This window comes from Ascidiella aspersa, chromosome 3 (assembly GCF_963924565.1).
Source record: "Ascidiella aspersa chromosome 3, kaAscAspe10.2, whole genome shotgun sequence".
NCBI classification, from domain to species: Eukaryota; Metazoa; Chordata; class Ascidiacea; order Phlebobranchia; family Ascidiidae; genus Ascidiella; species Ascidiella aspersa.
Window position 1 is genome coordinate 2,102,735 of NC_139449.1, and position 17,528 is coordinate 2,120,262.

General features: G+C 35.8%; 1 protein-coding gene across 1 annotated transcript in view; it reads left to right on the top strand.

The window, feature by feature from the left end:
- The window catches only part of LOC146158064 (cholesterol transporter ABCA5-like), a 54,204-nt gene that overhangs the window by 22,892 nt on the left and 13,784 nt on the right, over positions 1–17,528 (top strand). The window contains exons 17-29 of the mRNA XM_083385650.1: positions 1,668–1,807; positions 3,160–3,300; positions 4,879–5,033; positions 5,944–6,061; positions 7,068–7,184; positions 8,623–8,747; positions 9,402–9,543; positions 9,918–10,027; positions 11,710–11,877; positions 14,594–14,707; positions 15,026–15,163; positions 15,541–15,728; positions 17,140–17,302. Coding sequence (XP_083241776.1) covers positions 1,668–1,807; positions 3,160–3,300; positions 4,879–5,033; positions 5,944–6,061; positions 7,068–7,184; positions 8,623–8,747; positions 9,402–9,543; positions 9,918–10,027; positions 11,710–11,877; positions 14,594–14,707; positions 15,026–15,163; positions 15,541–15,728; positions 17,140–17,302 — 1,819 coding nt within the window. The remainder of the gene's footprint in view (positions 1–1,667; positions 1,808–3,159; positions 3,301–4,878; positions 5,034–5,943; positions 6,062–7,067; positions 7,185–8,622; positions 8,748–9,401; positions 9,544–9,917; positions 10,028–11,709; positions 11,878–14,593; positions 14,708–15,025; positions 15,164–15,540; positions 15,729–17,139; positions 17,303–17,528) is intronic.

Here is a 17,528-nt window from a genome sequence, read left to right on the forward strand (position 1 = left end):
AAACGAGGCTTCTCTTTAGTAAAATTACTTAATGCTTTTAAGAAACAACTTATTTTACCGCCGCAAATTTAAATGCGAAATCTGGTGGTAACTCTAATCCAACATATCAACACCAGGCCTACACAACTTGAAATTGTGTATTGATATGTTGGATTGGAGTAACATACTATACAGGTGCAAATAGCAAATATTATCCAAATCGTATTTCATCGTATTGTCGCGGTAATATACAAAGAGGTAAGGCCGTGAATAAAGTTTCACCCACCGTACAATTAACGGAGGGAAGCATTGCGAGTAGAGATGTTCAAGGCAGAATATCGGCGACATATTTACAATGCTTGCTTTAAATGCGGCGTTAGCTTTTTTTCGGGCGACCAATAACTTCGCGATAAGCTTCGCCTAATAATCAAGTGTCAATAGGGTGTATTTACCGCCGCGAGTTTAAATGCGAAATCTTAAGGCAGTGTACGCCTCTCTGTTAGCACCTGTCGTGCATCTTGCTCCAACCAGCATACTACCAACATCAGGCCTAAACATCTAGCAAAACTTTCGATTTAATAGTTTGCGTATTAGGCACATAATAGTGTGTTTCATATTGTTTGCTACAGATTTAAAGTTTGTTTTAACAGTGATTGCTCGGACCAAGCCATGGTAAAAATTACCGAGTAAAAGTTATTGCAAACCATAGGCGTTAAACCATTTTAAGTCTTTAGGAGAATGATAATATTTGCTTTTCAAACACGTAAGCTGGCCAAAATGTAATAAAATGGCCATACACATTTTCTACGTAAATTCTATATATCAAATATATGTTTCCAAATACTACGCCATATTTGAACCCCTTTCGCATCAAAGTGGGGAAGTTTTCGGCCCATATCTGTTTTTGCTTGCAGAAACAAGTTAAGGAAAATGAAAAACAAAATATGAAATATATAATATAAAATGCACAAAACAAAATACAAAATATTAAAAAATAAAAGTATAAAATAAAAAATAAAAATTAAAAAATGAATATGAAAAAAAAAAATTGAAAAAATAAATAAATAAATAAATAAAATCAGTTTAAAAAAAAAATTAAAACAAAATAAAAATAAACACTAAGCCCTGAAAATATGCCCCCTACAAAATATACAACAACCGCACCCCCGTCTAGTTTCTAATATTATACGTAGCGCAAGTACAAAGCGGTTAAGCAAACCCATTTTAGGTCTTCCTACATAAAAAACTACAAATTTTCTTTCAAATACTGTTTTTTTGATTTTATTCATAAATTATGTGGCAACCCTGTAATGTTATTATTTGTTGATCATCATTGTGGGATTGTGATCAATTAGAAATATTCAATTAAAATAATTGTGTTTTCATAATGTTGACTGTTGACCATGACATTTAAACCGTTTTTGGTGTTTTCCAATTATATTTTAAAATCGTTCAACCATCCATTCATCATTGCTTTAAATGTCTTCAAATGTTGTTCATAAAATTGTGTGTCAACCTTGTAATGGCAATCAATACTGTTTTGTTTTTAAATTATATTAAAAAAAATTGTTTTTAAATTATATTAAAAAATCGACGAACGATACAATTTTAGGTCTTCTCACAAAAAAACCTACAAATATTCAATTGTGTGACAACCCTGAAATGTTATTATTTGTTATTTATTGCAGAGTGGTTGCCAAATCGAGCAGCAACCATGAACCAATCACTGCTTGTGTTCATTCGCACGTGTCTGGTGCGGAACTACAGAGGTCAATCGGGTTCGAGCTGGGATACACTCTACCACTTGCACAAGTAGCTAACTTTGCCGGTAAGTTACGGGTTAAGTAAATACATATTTTTTTTAATATTTTAAAGACCGGAAAAAATGGAACAATTTGGATGAAGCAAAGCAGTAATTTTCGAATTGAACAATTTTTCATTTACAAAATAAACAAAAAACGTTCTCCGAACAGTAATCCTAATACGTGCATTTAAGCAAACTAAAAGTAAGGCGAAACCAAAGAAAAAAATTAAAAATAAAATTCAAAATAAAATTAAAAAAATTAAATATAAAAAAACATGTAAACATATTTAAAAAACATGTAAACATATATTTATATATTTTTAAAAATCTTAGAAAACCTCAAATCAGGGGTTAGGAATCAAAACCGGGACTCAACGGACTCAAGACTCGCCTGAGTCGGTTAGTTTGGCTGGAGTCGGACTCGGGACTTTAAAAATACTTGAGTCCCAAATCCGACGTGCGCATGCGCAGTACCAAATTTCGAAACTAATAAGCAAACTGTAAATTGTAAAGGCGATGTTTAATTCTAAATTTTAAAGGTAAAAAAGCATATTGCGTAATATTTCCAACCATGTATTGTGTGTGGATGATTATATGACTCCGCTATGATTGGATTGCTGTATATTCAGGCTGTTATTTACAAGCTGTAGAGTCGGAGTCGGAATCAGGACGCGAATTTTTTTCCTAAGCGGGAATCAGGAAGCGAATTTTTTTCCTAAGCGGGAATCAGGACGCGAATTTTTTAAGCCGACTCCTCAGCTCTGGCGTTTTTGTTCGTTGAATGTTGATCACTTAGTAATGGAGGGAAAATACTTGTTTCAATTCTTCTAATTTTTAGCGCTATTACTTTTTGGATAAATGAAGAATTTAAGATCGCAAAAAAAAAAACGTTGCACTTTGAAAATTTAAAAATATTAATTCAGGACAAATTTGAATTAATTAAACTTTAAACAAAAGATATTGAATACGGTAAAAATTGAAACAATGAAGCAAAAGAATTATATTTTGAAATTCAACAATTTTTAGTTGATAAAAAAAGTAAAAAACATCCCTATTCCGCTTCTGTTTGCGTAGATCCAAACCAACTAAGTTTAAAAAAGTCTAAAATAAATAAAATTAACACAAAATGAAGAAAAAATAAGCAAAAAAAATCGACAATAAAATTTTTAAAAAAAGTAGAAAAAATTTAAAGATATTTAAAAAATCCTCACTGCAACCCTTATTTCTATTTCACAGACTTGTTTCGAGTTTGAAGTAAAACGGCGACAAAACTGAAATTCAATAAACACAAAATATAAAAATAAATAAAAAAAACAGAAAAAAAAGAAAAAAACTAGGGTTAATAGAAATAAAAACACTTTTTTCTATTCCCTAAGACTTGTTCCGTGATTTGGAGGAGAACGGTGAGAAACTGAACGTACAGAGCTTCGGCGTTTCCATGACAACTCTGGAGGAGGTTTTCCTTAAGATCGGGGAAGAAGACGAAGCTGATGAGGACGCGAGCGACGCTGACAATGGTGGGTGTGTGACGTAACAGTGGATATGGAATGCGCGTTATTCGAGATTTAGGCGTTTTTTTTTGCTTGGGTTGGAAATAAAAGTTTGACTCAAAATTCGTTGCGTTTTGGTGAATTTCACGCGACTCCACAGTGATTGACAGTTGGTCCCTCCCCAACCCCATTGATTGACAGCTGGCCCCTTTCCAACCTATTGATTTACAACTGGCCCTTCCCCAACCCTATTGATTGACAGATGACCCTCCCCAACCCTATTGATTGACAGATGACCCTCTCTAACCCCATTGATTGACAGCTGACAGCTAGCCCCTTTCCAACCTATTGATTTACAGCTGGCCCTTCCCCAACCCCATTGATTGACAGATGACCCTCTCTAACCACGTTGATTGACAGCTAGCCCCTTTCCAACCTATTGATTGACAGTTGGACCCTCCCCAACCCCATTGATTGACAGATGACCCTCTCTAACCACGTTGATTGACAGCTAGCCCCTTTTCAACCTATTGATTGACAGATGACCCTCTCTAACCCCATTGATTGACGGATTTAACACAACCATGAATTTCGAATAAACAGAATAAGACGTCACTAAAAAAAATTTTGGTAGTTTTAAAATGGTGAATTTCACACGACTATTGTTATAGATTGGCAAAATCACGATTTCGAAATTTCCGTAATCGACCTTTTTAGTTATTTAGCAAAGTAATATAATAATCTTTCTAATCGTTTTGTTGGGCGTTGGTAAATGTTCAGAAAAAATAATTAAGATAATGTTCGAAATTTTTACTGTCGCCTTTTTTCATTACTTGTTAAAGTAGTTTAACTTTCATTCAATTTAATTTCTTTCATTCAATTTAATTTTGCATTTCATTTTTATAAGATTTTCTTTGTTTTGACTAAGTGGCCAAAAATGCCGTGGGACAAACTAGCATTTTTAGTTAAATTAACAATTAGATTGCACTACAATTAGAGCACCAAATTCACAAATTAATTTGGATTAGAATTAGCCGCATTTCGCTCTAATTCTTTGATTTAAAAAACTAGAATTATCTAGTTGTTCAAGTCTGACATAAAGTTCCTTTTAACAAGTGTGCAAACATGCCATATTATTCTGTAAGAAGACAGCAGTCCTAGGTGATTTTAACTCGAAGGTCTTTGTTTACAAATCGCTCAGTTTAAGAGATACCCCACGAGTTTTTTTGCTATGATTCACCTTCTTTTACTGGTTTAATTATTTACTATTTATAGCAGCACAAAGTTTTGCGATTCGCCTGCCGTACAATAAGCGGGCCTAGGTTCGTCGTTTTATTGCCACATAAAGTCTAATATAAATAATTGATTGGTTGTGACTCAAGGTAATTTGCAAATAACTTGAGTCATTTTGTAAATAACTTGAATGGGATTTAAGTAATTTTACAAATAAGTTGACTGCAACTTAAGTCATTCTACAAATAGCTGACTGGGACTTACCCAAACTCATTTTGCACATGACTTGTCTATGACTTAATTAAGTTGTTAATTTGCAAATAACTTGAATCTAAAATCACTAGCAACTAAATTTTTCTTCACCCCACCCAGGGCCCCTCCTACCGACCGATTCATCATTACAGAAGCCACTAAGTTCAGCGGCTGTTGGTTTTACAAACTCCGGGTACGGAACAAATGAGAATAGGACGGAGTCGGTCGCTGTACGAGTTCCTTCAAACTCCGCATTTAATCCAAGAGATTCCGAGGTTAGTGCCATATGTATGGAAAAAATTTTGCTGAGATTTAAAGAAACATTTTAGTAGGTTTTACGGAAAAAAATCCGAATTTTTTTAAAAAGGAAAAACTTATTTTTTTCTTTTTTTTGCTTAAAAAGATTTTCAATTTTTTGGCACTTTTCTGGCCAGGAACAATAAAATATTGTTATTAACCGAAAAAACTGTTTGGTTTACTTAATTTCTTTTTAATTGGTATAACTTACCAGCAGGACGCTGGAAATTTAAAAGTTCATATAAGAGAATTTGTCCTATTGTGAATCTGTTTTACATAAATATTAGTTGAACGTTTAAATTTTATAAATTTTGCATATTTGATCATAGTAATGATGTTAATAGGAATAAAATGCAAGTCGCACGTGTCCAGTTTTGGACGAGTCACTTCGCACAATGAAAGTCTCACGAGCGGGACAATAAAGCGCAGCAGGCGTCAGTCGCTTCGTCACTTCACAAACTGGACAAAGCAAGCGAATATTAACGAATTTTGTATGAAAGTTTTTCTGCTGCTAGATGGCAGTCGTTAGCTACAGAGAGCTAAAACGCAATATTTCAGGTTTTTGCCCCCTAAGCAAAGGTTCCTGGGGGTGCAGCCTCATAAAATTCTACAAAGCACCTACATACCACTCTACGCCATGTCTTAAAATTTGAAGGTTCTACGATGTCTACTTTTTCTATAAAGCTTCGAACAAAATTCGGTCTGAAACATGCCATAGGAAACCATAGGAAACCATAGGAAACCATAGGAAACCATAGGAAACCATAGGAAACCATAGGAAACCAAAGGAAACCAAAAAAGAATAGCGGCAAAAACAAGATATGTCCCGAAAATAAATTTTCGGTCCATATAAATATCAACTAAAACCTGTTAAAAACACTTTTCCAGGGCGGTGAAAGGAATTGGTTTTCGATCTACAAAGCGATGTTGTGGAGAATGTTCCTCGTCTACATCCGAAATCCCGGTGCTGTGTTCTTTGGGTTCATACTGCCTATCGGACTCGTCAGTAAGTCGCCGCTAGTTCAGGGGTACTTAAACTGGGGTTGCACAAAGGACTATCCAAGAAAAAAAACTTAGTTTTTATTAATGTCATATTAAGTTTTGATAACAATAAAGTCTTTTTTCAACTACTTTTTAGTCGTAACAAACACACATTATTTTATTTAATTACATAATATAATGTAGTACACCGAAAGCCATTTAAGCCATTGTATTGCCTTTCGGCGTACTAATGATATGTAAGCCGTAATCGTTGGTCAAAAGCAGCTTCAGAAGGGCTAGATCTCAGTTGTTAACACACAAATGTGTGAATGTTTTGTTGAATAAATGTAATCTACTGCAATTTATGTATTTCCCACCTGTTTCCAAAAAAAACAAACTTGGACCAGAAACCAGAATACACAAAATGAGAGATCGGGGGGTAGGGCCAACGAAAGGCCAAAGAGTGGCAACCTCAGTGGGAATAGCCATAGCAATAGCCGATTACAACAGGGTCAAAAATAAAACAGATCGATTTAAACTTTTAAAAATACTTCATACCGGTCTCGTTGTAAGGCGCCGCTAATTAGATTCGCGACTAGTATGCTTAATTAACGAGTATTTTTAGAAATTAACGGGTTCAAAATCGAATATTTGTATTCCGTACAAGTTAATTAGGATTCTACGAGTATGAAATGAACCCATTACCGCTGAAAGGTACATATCTGAATTATTTATCTGCATTAAAATTTGTTGTTTTTTTGTTAGATTTTTTCCCTTTCTAAAGTAAATTGCGGTTGTTTAATGCTTATCAATAATGTTATCCCAGGACATTTCTATTCGAAGTTTTACATTATAAAGGCACAAAAGATTAAGATTCTCAAAGAAAAAAAAATAATAAATCGGCTTTGGTTTAACATTTAGTAAAATTTGTGAAAAAGTCCAACATTTTTTTAAATAGCGTCGCAAAAAAAAATTTGAACCACTGTGCCAATACATGACTCATCAAATAACGACAAATTTTCGGTGTTCAGTTGGCGCATGCGCAGTGATGAGCATCACGGTCCCCTCCGACAGTACGGTCGATCCCCCCCTAGTGGACATCAACCCCTCAGCTTACAACTCGACTCTACTCATGAAGAACTCGACCGGTGAGCAGGTTAAAGTTGCTTTAACATTGTGTTTTTTTCTGGCCGAGGTAATAAACTAAACATAAAGTTAAAGCTCGAATTTATTATAGAAAAAAATAAGTTTAATTTTTCGTAAAAGCCCACACCGAATTAAGTAACATTTTGTGAACGTTTCGAATAAGTCTTACCATAATGGCTGGAGATTGTACTTAGACTTAGAATGAATATTAAAGTCAATACAGAAGTAGAAAGCATTTCGAACGTTTGGAATAATTCTTAAGATAATGGCTGGAGGTTGTTGTTAGACGTACAAATATTTTCCTACGTGTTTAACCACTCTTGAACAGTAGAAGGTTTTGTTGCTTTTTCAAATCAGATTATAAGTCAACTTAACATAAGTAAGACAATAGCCAATGTAAATGTAATTAATAGGATGTCTCCGTATCACCATGTGTGGTTTGGCTACTAGGAATGTCCGATAATCTCGGAGTCGATAACCGATTGTTAGCGGTAGTATCGGTACTCGTCCGATACTAGGGTGGTGTCGGTTGCGAATCTGATACGAAATTAAGATTGGAACGTTAGCTATGGTCCAACGAAACATTCACACATATGTGTGTTAACAACTGAGATCTAGCCCTTCGAAGCTGCTTTTTGACCAACGACTACGGCTTACGTATAATTAGTACACCGAAAGCCATCGCAGACTCACCGTAATCGTTGGCAAAAAGCAGCTTCAGAAGGGCTAGATCTCAGTTATTAACACACATATATGTGCATGTTTCATTGAATAAATGATATGGTACTGTGAATCCCCTTCAACGAGGTTGCTCGTACTAACAGGTTGTAACATCATTGGCGTATGGTTGTTTCTCGACTCGCTCCTCTCTGAGCCTGCATAGCTCAGTTGGTAGAGTGACGGTCCCGGCTTGACCGGAGGTCGTGAGTTCGAACCTCACTGCAGGCCAGTTGTTTTTCTCGCCTGTCCTGCTTGCATCAATGATCGACAGATTCGGTGAGTCTGCAATAGCTTTCGGTGTACTTTAGCTATGGTATGTTATCCAACGCATTGGTTTATTCCTTAAAAAGTAAATTTTTCTAAAAGTATGTTACTACCTGGATGTAACTAAACTTCTGCCACAAAAGTAAATGGCTGCCTAATGATAAAATAATGCCTTTGAACGTTTTAATTTTTTCTTTTTTGCTTGCATAGCACAATAGTGACGTCATTTGGTATGGGATCGCGATACTTTTTGTCCAAAATATCGGACTTGGAATAAAGTGTAAAGTATCGGACAAACCTAGTCAATGTATTGAAAAATACTTTATACTTAGTTTAAAGAATTTTTCCACCTAAATAAGTTACAACAACGAATGTAAAATAGACGCATTCAATGGCCATTGCACGTAAAAAAATATCACCTTATAGACTTTGTTTATCCATTTTTTTTTTCTATAGGTTCCTCGCTGGATTTTTTCTTGAGCCAAATCACCAACAAAATTGTGGAAATGAACGATCTAACGAACCTAATCGACGCCAAAAACCAATTGGCATCAGATATGTTGGAGTACACAGCTACCAAGGTAAGTCAAGTAACTTTGTGACTAAAGTATTAAAAACCGTTTTTTGAGATCATTTGGTGAAAGCAGGGCTGTGAAGTTGGTTAAAAATAACCCGAGTCCGACTCTGACTCCGGTCAAATGTGCGATTTTGTCGAGTCCTGAGTCCGACTCCGACTCAACAGCCTGTATTCCGCCATTTTAAGTAAATGAATAAACTGTATATAAATCAATTCACTCCTAAGAGTGTCATATAATCCATACATCCACAATACATGGTTGGAAAATATCCACTGTTATGTTATTCCACCTTTACAATTCCACTTGGCCGCCATATCAGTTCTAAAAGTTGATACTGCGCATGCGCACGTCGGACTCTGGGCTCCGGTAGTTTTACTCAATACGAGGTCTCACTTGAGTCCCGGTTGTTGAGTCGGACTCCAGCAAAACAAACCGACTCCGTCGAGTCCTGAGTCTTTTTTAGAGAGGTGAAACTTCCACCGCCAGATAGAATTAAACCGGCTGGTCTACTTAACAATAACCTTGTTTACTTAGTTATTAGCTAAAGTGATCATTAACAGATCCGATAATCTGGAAATCGATGCTAGGGGTAAACAAAACTAAAAAAGTTTAAGGAGCACTGGTCTAAATAACCTTTTTAATTCTTCCTTTTTCCAGTTGAACTACGTTGCGCTGTACAACACCAATGGCGTCCATTCCCTCCCAGCTTTGCTGAACACCATAGGATCGGCATCCCTCTCCTCATACAACCAGTCCATACCTACCATCACAACCTACAACAAGAGGTGGCCCGCTCAGGGTACGTCATGCACTTTAAATAATAACGCCCAAGACCGGAAAAAAATCATTTTTTTAACATTTTTTATTGTCTTGACTGTTGACCACTGCATTTAGACTGTTTTGGTTTCAAAATATATTAAAAATACGTCAAGCGACCCAAATTTAGGTCTTTGAAAGGCTGTAAATTCCTTTGAAAAGTCTAAAAAATTTCTTAAATTTTTTAATAAAACTGTGCGGCAACCCTGTAGTTGTATAGTAAAATAGCCTCGAAATCTTGCAATATTAAACCTGTCCAGAGTATAGATAAAATGTCATTTATCAGACATCCCTACTCCGACAGAATAAAGGTAAAATTTTGCACTTAAATAAACGAGACATATTGAACATGTTCAGAGCGGAGTATATCTTTCAGTGGAGGTTTGCTCGGGGGTTCAATGATGGCTGGTATGGCTTTGCTACTGACCCTCACCTTCGGAGCTATTAACCCAGTACAAGAAAGAGAGGTAGGTTGATAAAGATAAACAGTTCGTTTACTCGGAAAATTTCTGTTGTTTGTGCAAAATTCTACCACACACATCCAGTGTTGTAAGCAGACTTGTACAACTAGATAATTCTAGTTCTAATCTAATTCAGATTTTTCCAAAAAATCTACTTTGTCCAACGGCATTTTTAGTCTCTCAGTTAACCAATTTTTAGTCTCTCAGTTAACCAATTTTTAGTCTCTCAGCTAACCAATTTTTAGTCTCTCAGCTAACCAATTTTTAGTCTCTCAGCTAACCAATTTTTAGTCTCTCAGCTAACCAATTTTTAGTCTCTCAGTTAACCAATTTTTAGTCTCTCAGCTAACCAATTTTTAGTCTCTCAGCTAACCAATTTTTAGTCTCTCAGCTAACCAATTTTTAGTCTCTAGTTAACCAATTTTTAGTCTCTCAGCTAACCAATTTTTAGTCTCTCAGCTAACCAATTTTTAGTCTCTCAGCTAACCAATTTTTAGTCTCTCAGCTAACCAATTTTTAGTCTCTCTGTTAACCAATTTTTAGTCTCTCAGCTAACCAATTTTTAGTCTCTCAGCTAACCAATTTTTAGTCTCTCAGTTAACCAATTTTTAGTCTCTCAGCTAACAAATTTTTAGTCTCTCAGTTAACCAATTTTTAGTCTCTCAGCTAACATAAATTCAATTCGAACTCTTTGATTACAACGAATTTTATGTACTTTTTACAGTCTAAAAAGCATAAAACGGCATAAAATTAGCACACACATATTTATCATTTGCGTTCTTATAAGAACAATTTGCGATTAAATTAAATTGAATGTAAATCATTATATGTGATTCTAGTTGAAATTTTTTTTTTTTTTAGGAATTCGGTAATACTAATTCTAACCTAATTTGAGAAAACTCAAAACGATCAAATTATAATTCTAATCTAATTTTAAAAAGATAAAATAAATCTAGTTGCCCAAGTCTGGTTGTAAGTAAAGTCCCAGTCAACTCATTTGAAAAATAGCTTAAGCCAATTCAAGTCTGTTAATTATGAGCAAGTCAACTTCAAGTCGTGTTATTGACATAAAAGTAAAAAGACTCCGGCGCGTCACAGCTTATCGCATACTTCAGCGACGTCTAGAATTATTAATTTTAATCTAGGTTTTTTCAATTTTTTACTTCTCAGTATATAAGATGGCTAACGCACTCTCGTTTTAATTATTAACCTTGCTGAGGTCAGCTGGTATCTGCTGCCGAAACGTCGGTTTATACTTTGTTTACACCAGAAGAGCGATTTATAGTTATTGATATGTTGCCTGGTGGAGCTAACTCTATATAAAAGTAAAACGTTTAACTATTAAATCTGGTAAACTCGGGCAAATTTTAATAAAAAACCCTTAATGTAATTCCCAAATATTTGACAAAATGACTTAAATGTAAGTCAAGTCATTTAGTTTAAATACTCAAGTCAAGTCATTTTGCCCACCCAACTTAAGTCAAGTCATGTTGCCCCAAAGGCTTAGGTCCAATCTTTTAAAAACAGTGACTTAAGCGCACTCAAGTCAAGACACTTGAGTCATTTCAACAGTGGTACGAAATAGCCCATTTTTTCTTAACAAGTCAATTTAATTTTAAACTGGGACTTAGGGAAGTCAAGTCATAACAACACTTGTGCGAAAATAAACATTTTTTTCTTCTTTACAGTTGAAGATCAACACCCAGCTTCGTGTATCTGGTGTTACAACCAGACTCTACTGGCTTTCCTCATTTTCAATCGACTACTCCTGGTACCTCGTGGTTGCAATTGTTTTCATCATGTCAATCCTGGCATTCCAAGTCAGCGCTTTTGGCAGCGGCGCACTTGGCGCTTTGGTAAGTGTTACGTTCAAGTCTGGGGTGAAAGTTATTTTTTATACTAAAACGATAATTGGAATTTTTTTTTTTTTTTAACGCAGTAAAATATTCAAAGATGGCGTCACAAAATTACGTCACAACTAGGCAGGGGAGAAAATAGGATAATTTTCCTACCGGAACGATGAAAAAAAATGTTTTTAAGTCTCGCTTTTTTGAGTATACTATGCCTGGTAACAGCATATTTATTTCCTCATATCTTTTTAACATACAATTTTCCTCGTTATTTTGGTTATGTATATGGTTTACCCTCGTACAGGTCATTCCTTTTGGTTGTTTTTTTACCGGCAGATTTTGGCATCACCCTACAATCTATCTATTACAAGCCCGGCAATTTCCCCAGCGCGATTACAACTATTGCAGTGTTTCTCAATCCATGGGTAGCGACCCAAAATTGTTTCGCAGTTTTACTTTTTTTAATTTATTAAGAATTTTTGGTTTGGGAAAATTGAGAAAACAATTCAAATACACGGCTCGTATCTATTAGGTTCCAACTAGTTTATGCAATTGCTTATTTTGTTTCTTAACCTAGGATCGTCGTTTAAGTTGGTTGCGCGCCGACTGTTAGCAATTCACATGGTTATTGGTTGGTGTGCTGCTATGCAGTGGCGTATCCAGGGGGGGGGGATTTGGGGGTTCGGACTCCCCCCTTTTCGTAGGTGATAATATCGTTTTTTGTTCGTTTTTTCAGCGTTTAAACTCACCGTCCAAAAGCTGCGTGTTTTTAAATGTAATTGGGTCTCGCGTCTTAAGCTAATGCGAAACCAAAATCAAACGCAAAACGCCGTTTTTCAGATGTTGGTGTAAGACAGGGGTCGGCAACCTACGGCCCGCTGTAATTCATCGGGCCCGCTGCCTCTAACTGTAAACGAATCCATTTCATACACTTTTCGACTATTTTAACTACGTAAGTGCGAAAAATTTTCGCGCTTCGCGCGAATGATTTTTTTACAGCCGTTTTTTTATATTTAATGCTGTCTTTTCAACTACGACAGAGCTTCTTTACCGTTGCGCCGTAGAAGGCTGCCAAGTGCGTCGCGGACAAACGGAAAACGTATTCAAAAATATTGGACATATATTTTTATTTTTTTATCTTTTAGTTTCGCCAATGTACTAAAACTTGCAATAAATTTAAAAGAAATGCCGTTATACCAAAAAAATCGCGCTCGCTTGGCTCGACAGGTGTGCCCTCAATTAAAAAGGTTAAAAACATTGATTTTGATTAACTATTGAAGTGGCGTTTTTATGTTGTGCTAGTCTAATAACACCCCGGAAAACGATCTTCGTTTAGTATTGCAGGGGCGATAGACGTGCTTGTAATTTAGCGTAGTCCCGTACATGGATCTACCAAAATCAATCACAGATATTTCACGGTCTTGGTTTAGTTTTTCGCCTGAAGTTAACGATTGCACACTAAGCGGTTTCGCGGCTGGCGCCTGGCAGGAGTGTCGGCAACGCACGTGTGCGTTTTGCGTCTAAAGGTTCTCTTTTGCTGGAAGTTAATCGGTTGTTTCGTTTCTGATGACTTTTTTATTATTTATGACGTTATCACAATCGCTATTTTATGACGTCATATTCGTCACTATTTTATGACGTCATTAACGTCAGACGGAAAAACTGGGAATTCCCCAAGTTGAAAATTCGGGACCCCCCCCTTTTTAAATTTCTGGATACGCCCCTGCTGCTATGGTATCTGTGCTACTCAAACCATGGTTGGTTTCGTTTCATTCCTTTTACTTCATTGCGCTGGTCAAGAACACAACTGTTCGATTTATTGAGATTGGTTCTCAGTAAGAGATTTTCAAAATTTACCAAAAAAGCGTCCAGTGTTGTAAGTAAAGTCCCAGTCAACTCATTTGAAAAACAACTTAAGTCCAAGTCAAGTCCTTTAAAATAAATAACAAGTTAAGTCATTATGAGGTCAACTTCGCAAAACGTTAAACTATTAAATCTGGTAAACTCGTGCTTGAGATAAATTTTAATAAAAAACCACTATATGTTAATCCAAGATATTTGACAAAATGACTTACGTTTAAATCAAGTAATTTGTTCAAAAAACTTTTGCCAAGTCAAATCATTTTGCCCCGCAGACTAAGTCAAGTCGTGAAAAACAGTGACTTAAGTGCACCCAGGTCAAATAATTGGCTTAAGTCATTACAACACTGGTACGAAAGAGATTGGTTGTCAGTAAGATTCTTTGTCAAAATTGACAAAAATTGCGGAAGCATTACGAACGCATGGCCTGTGTTAATTGAACTTATTTTTGGTAATCCATCATGCTTCGGTCGCTTTCAAAAAGTTCAGTGAGGAAAATTGGGTCGCCAAAAAAGTATTTGGGTTAAAGGTTGAGGCGCATTGTGTTGTGTACAAGACGTAAATGATGTGGCGGACCTAAGGATGTGCATCCACGTGCATCGAAAATGAAACTCCCATCCCCTTGACACTACCATGCCGCAGCTACTATGACGTGTTTTATACGTCCAGTGGGATTTTTAAAATTGCAATCTAAGTTTATTAATGGTAGTGTTTTATAATATTTCGTTCACTTTAAGCTCACGAAATCATCAGTATACAGAATCAGGTCGACTAAGCTTCACTGTTACACCTACGCCAAGTGTTTGGGACGCCGCGAAAAAGGTTTAGAAACACTAACTGTGACGTCACACACTTCTCGCAGGTCTTGCTCCTGATTGGCTGGGGCGGTGCCGGTGTTCTGACGTCATATTGTGGTAGCTTCATGTTCGACAAATACGAGACTGCTCAGAGTGCTTGGATCAGCCTAGCACAAGTGGTGAGCGATTTTGTTCTGTCTACATTTAAACTTTTTTAAAAATTGTAATTTATTTTTTTTTTCATTCAAACGATTTTTTTGCGAACATGACCGTAATTTTTTTTTTTTCTGGTTTACCTTATGAATATTTTTTTCTATTTTCATGTGTTTTTTACTTTAATTTTTGTTTTATGTTTTACTTATTGTTAGATAAAAATCTAGTTTCAGTTCTTCTTAGGAAAGTATACAAGTCATATGTCGTTGTCCTATAATAAATATAGGCAATCTGTCTTCACTCTTCATGCACTCAAAATATATTAATCGTTTTTCTTGTGACAGATAACTCTCTTCCCGTATTTGATCGTGTCATTGGTGGATCAGCTTGGATCTTCTGATGCAGCCACTTACATCAATGTTGTGTTCGTGCTCATCAGTCCAATGTATTCAGGATTCAGTGGCATTTACTACATTAATAAGGTATTTGTTTAAATTAACGCTGAATAATTTATAATAAAGCCGTTTTTAACCAGTCTTAGATCTACACCCAATATACATTCCTTGGTCTTAGTGTGGTACCCGTACATGTTTGAAATGATAAAACGAAAAAATTAGGTGCTCTTATATTTTAAAACGTTACTTGAATATATTTAAAAATTAACTCTGAAATATGTTTAAACACGCAAATATCTTTAAATTACCGCTCAACAATTATAAACTTATAAACATATTTCAGTATATAATTCGAAAATACAATTCAAAAATTAATCATATTAATCGTAAGAAATGTGTAAACACGTATATCTTCAAATTACCACTCAATAATTTATATTTTAATAGTTTTTACCTATCCTTAGATCTACACTGAATACGAGTTCCTCGGTCTAAGTGTGGTACCCGTCCATGTTTATTTCGATTGGAGCAAGCCAATGGTTCCCTTCTCAATCCTCATGACTTACGTTCACATTGCTCTACTCAGCCTACTCCTGCTCGTGCTTACTGTGGTCAAGGATGGCGGCAAGGCGTCAGATGTTTTCAAAACAAGGTAGACGCCCTTGTTTTCGAATGGAAACACTTATTGTGGTACACACCCGAGATAATTGTTTATATTTCAGTGGAGTGATTTTGTAAATGTGTTTTTTTACGGCTACCAGTACCAGAATAGTGTTGGGCCGACACTGGGCTTACTTAGAGAGAGAGTTGAATTTAGACTTTTTGGGTCTGACCGCACAAAATAAACAAAACGTTATTAAAAATCAGTCAAAAACATCCTGCAATTTTGTGTAGGTGTTCGAAAAAGCCTCATATGTGTTTTGGGACAATTCTTTCTACAAGTTTTCGTTTTTTCAAATGCAACAAGCGAAATAGCACGTTTTTTATAGGGTAAAAAAAATTTGTTTAATGAATCTCAAAACCAAAAAGGCCGGGTCAATCGAAAAATCATCTTGATAAAGACGTTTCAATTCACACTTGTATCATCATCAGTTAATCTGACATTTCGTTTAACTGAATCGGCGTTACCTGAAGATGAAACAGGTTCGCATCAAAACGCCTTTACCAAGATGATGTCGATCTACGCGACATTTTAATTTTGACATTTATTATCAAGCTACATTACAGATCCGTGCACAGTGTACCTAACGTTGTTTTTTAACTTTTACCTCTAAATCTCGTTCATGTATTCCAAATGCCCTCGTGTGTGTTTGGAAACCAAATCATTCGTTTTGGTTCTAAAATGCAACACGCCAAATAGAACATTTTCGAAAAGTGCAAAAAACTTTTTTTGAGTCAAATAAAAAACAAAACAAAAAAATAGACGTAATAAGAATATTAAAGGCCATACAGAAGTAGATAGCATTTTGAACCTTTCGAATCTATCTCTAATCATTTTCAACTTCGAAACATTTCAACATGACGCAATGCATCGGCTTTAGAATTCTTGCTACGTTTTACAACCTCCAACCATTATGCTCTCACCCAGCGGTTCTCGAACTGGGGTCCGTACAGTACAGAAGTTTCAGGGGGTGAAATGAGAAAAAAGCAAATGAGAAATTAGTCTTAAGTTTTTTAATAGAAAAAAAACGCAAATGAGAATTAGTCTTAAGTTTTTTAATATTAGGCTTTTGCGGTCTTTGTTTTAAACATTATCTGTCATCATTATTAGTCTTTATTCATGCTTTATTATTCGATAATATAGCGTGTTGATGTCTCCTGTGATATAATCAAGCATATTTTGCTGTACTACCTGCTATCGTTCGCATTAGTTAGAAAGTTGTTACAAAGAATCGTGACAGAAACATGGGTCAACCGAACCTTGGATTTATATAGGGCCGCGAAATTTCAAAATAATTGCAAAGGGTCCACCAGGCAAAATTTTTTGGAAAAGTTTGGGAACCGCTGCTCTAACCTCTAGAACTGAAGGAAAAACGTTTTTTTTTTTCAACTTTCACTTCTAGATCTCGATACCGCGCCGTGAGGGACAGCGGGCCCGCCACTCCCCACAACGACCGACCACAATCCAACGGCTCAACTGCTGCTACTTCTGACGTCATAGATAATGACGTAAGAGACGAGGAGAACAAGGTGGCGCGCATCGTGACGCACCGGAGTCTGGACGAGGTCGGTAACGATTGCTTTTTTCTGCACCATTTTAAGTTTTTGTTTCTTAAGTGAATCGCCGTTTAAACGCTTTTCAATCACTTTAAAATCCCATCGGCACTCAAGTTAACGTTTTATTGACTTGACTTAAGTTCACTTACATCAACTTTAAAGTCTCAATTACTTCTTTGTAATGACTTAAGTTGACTGATTTGACGCAAGTGCAGTTAAGTTAATAAAATTAACT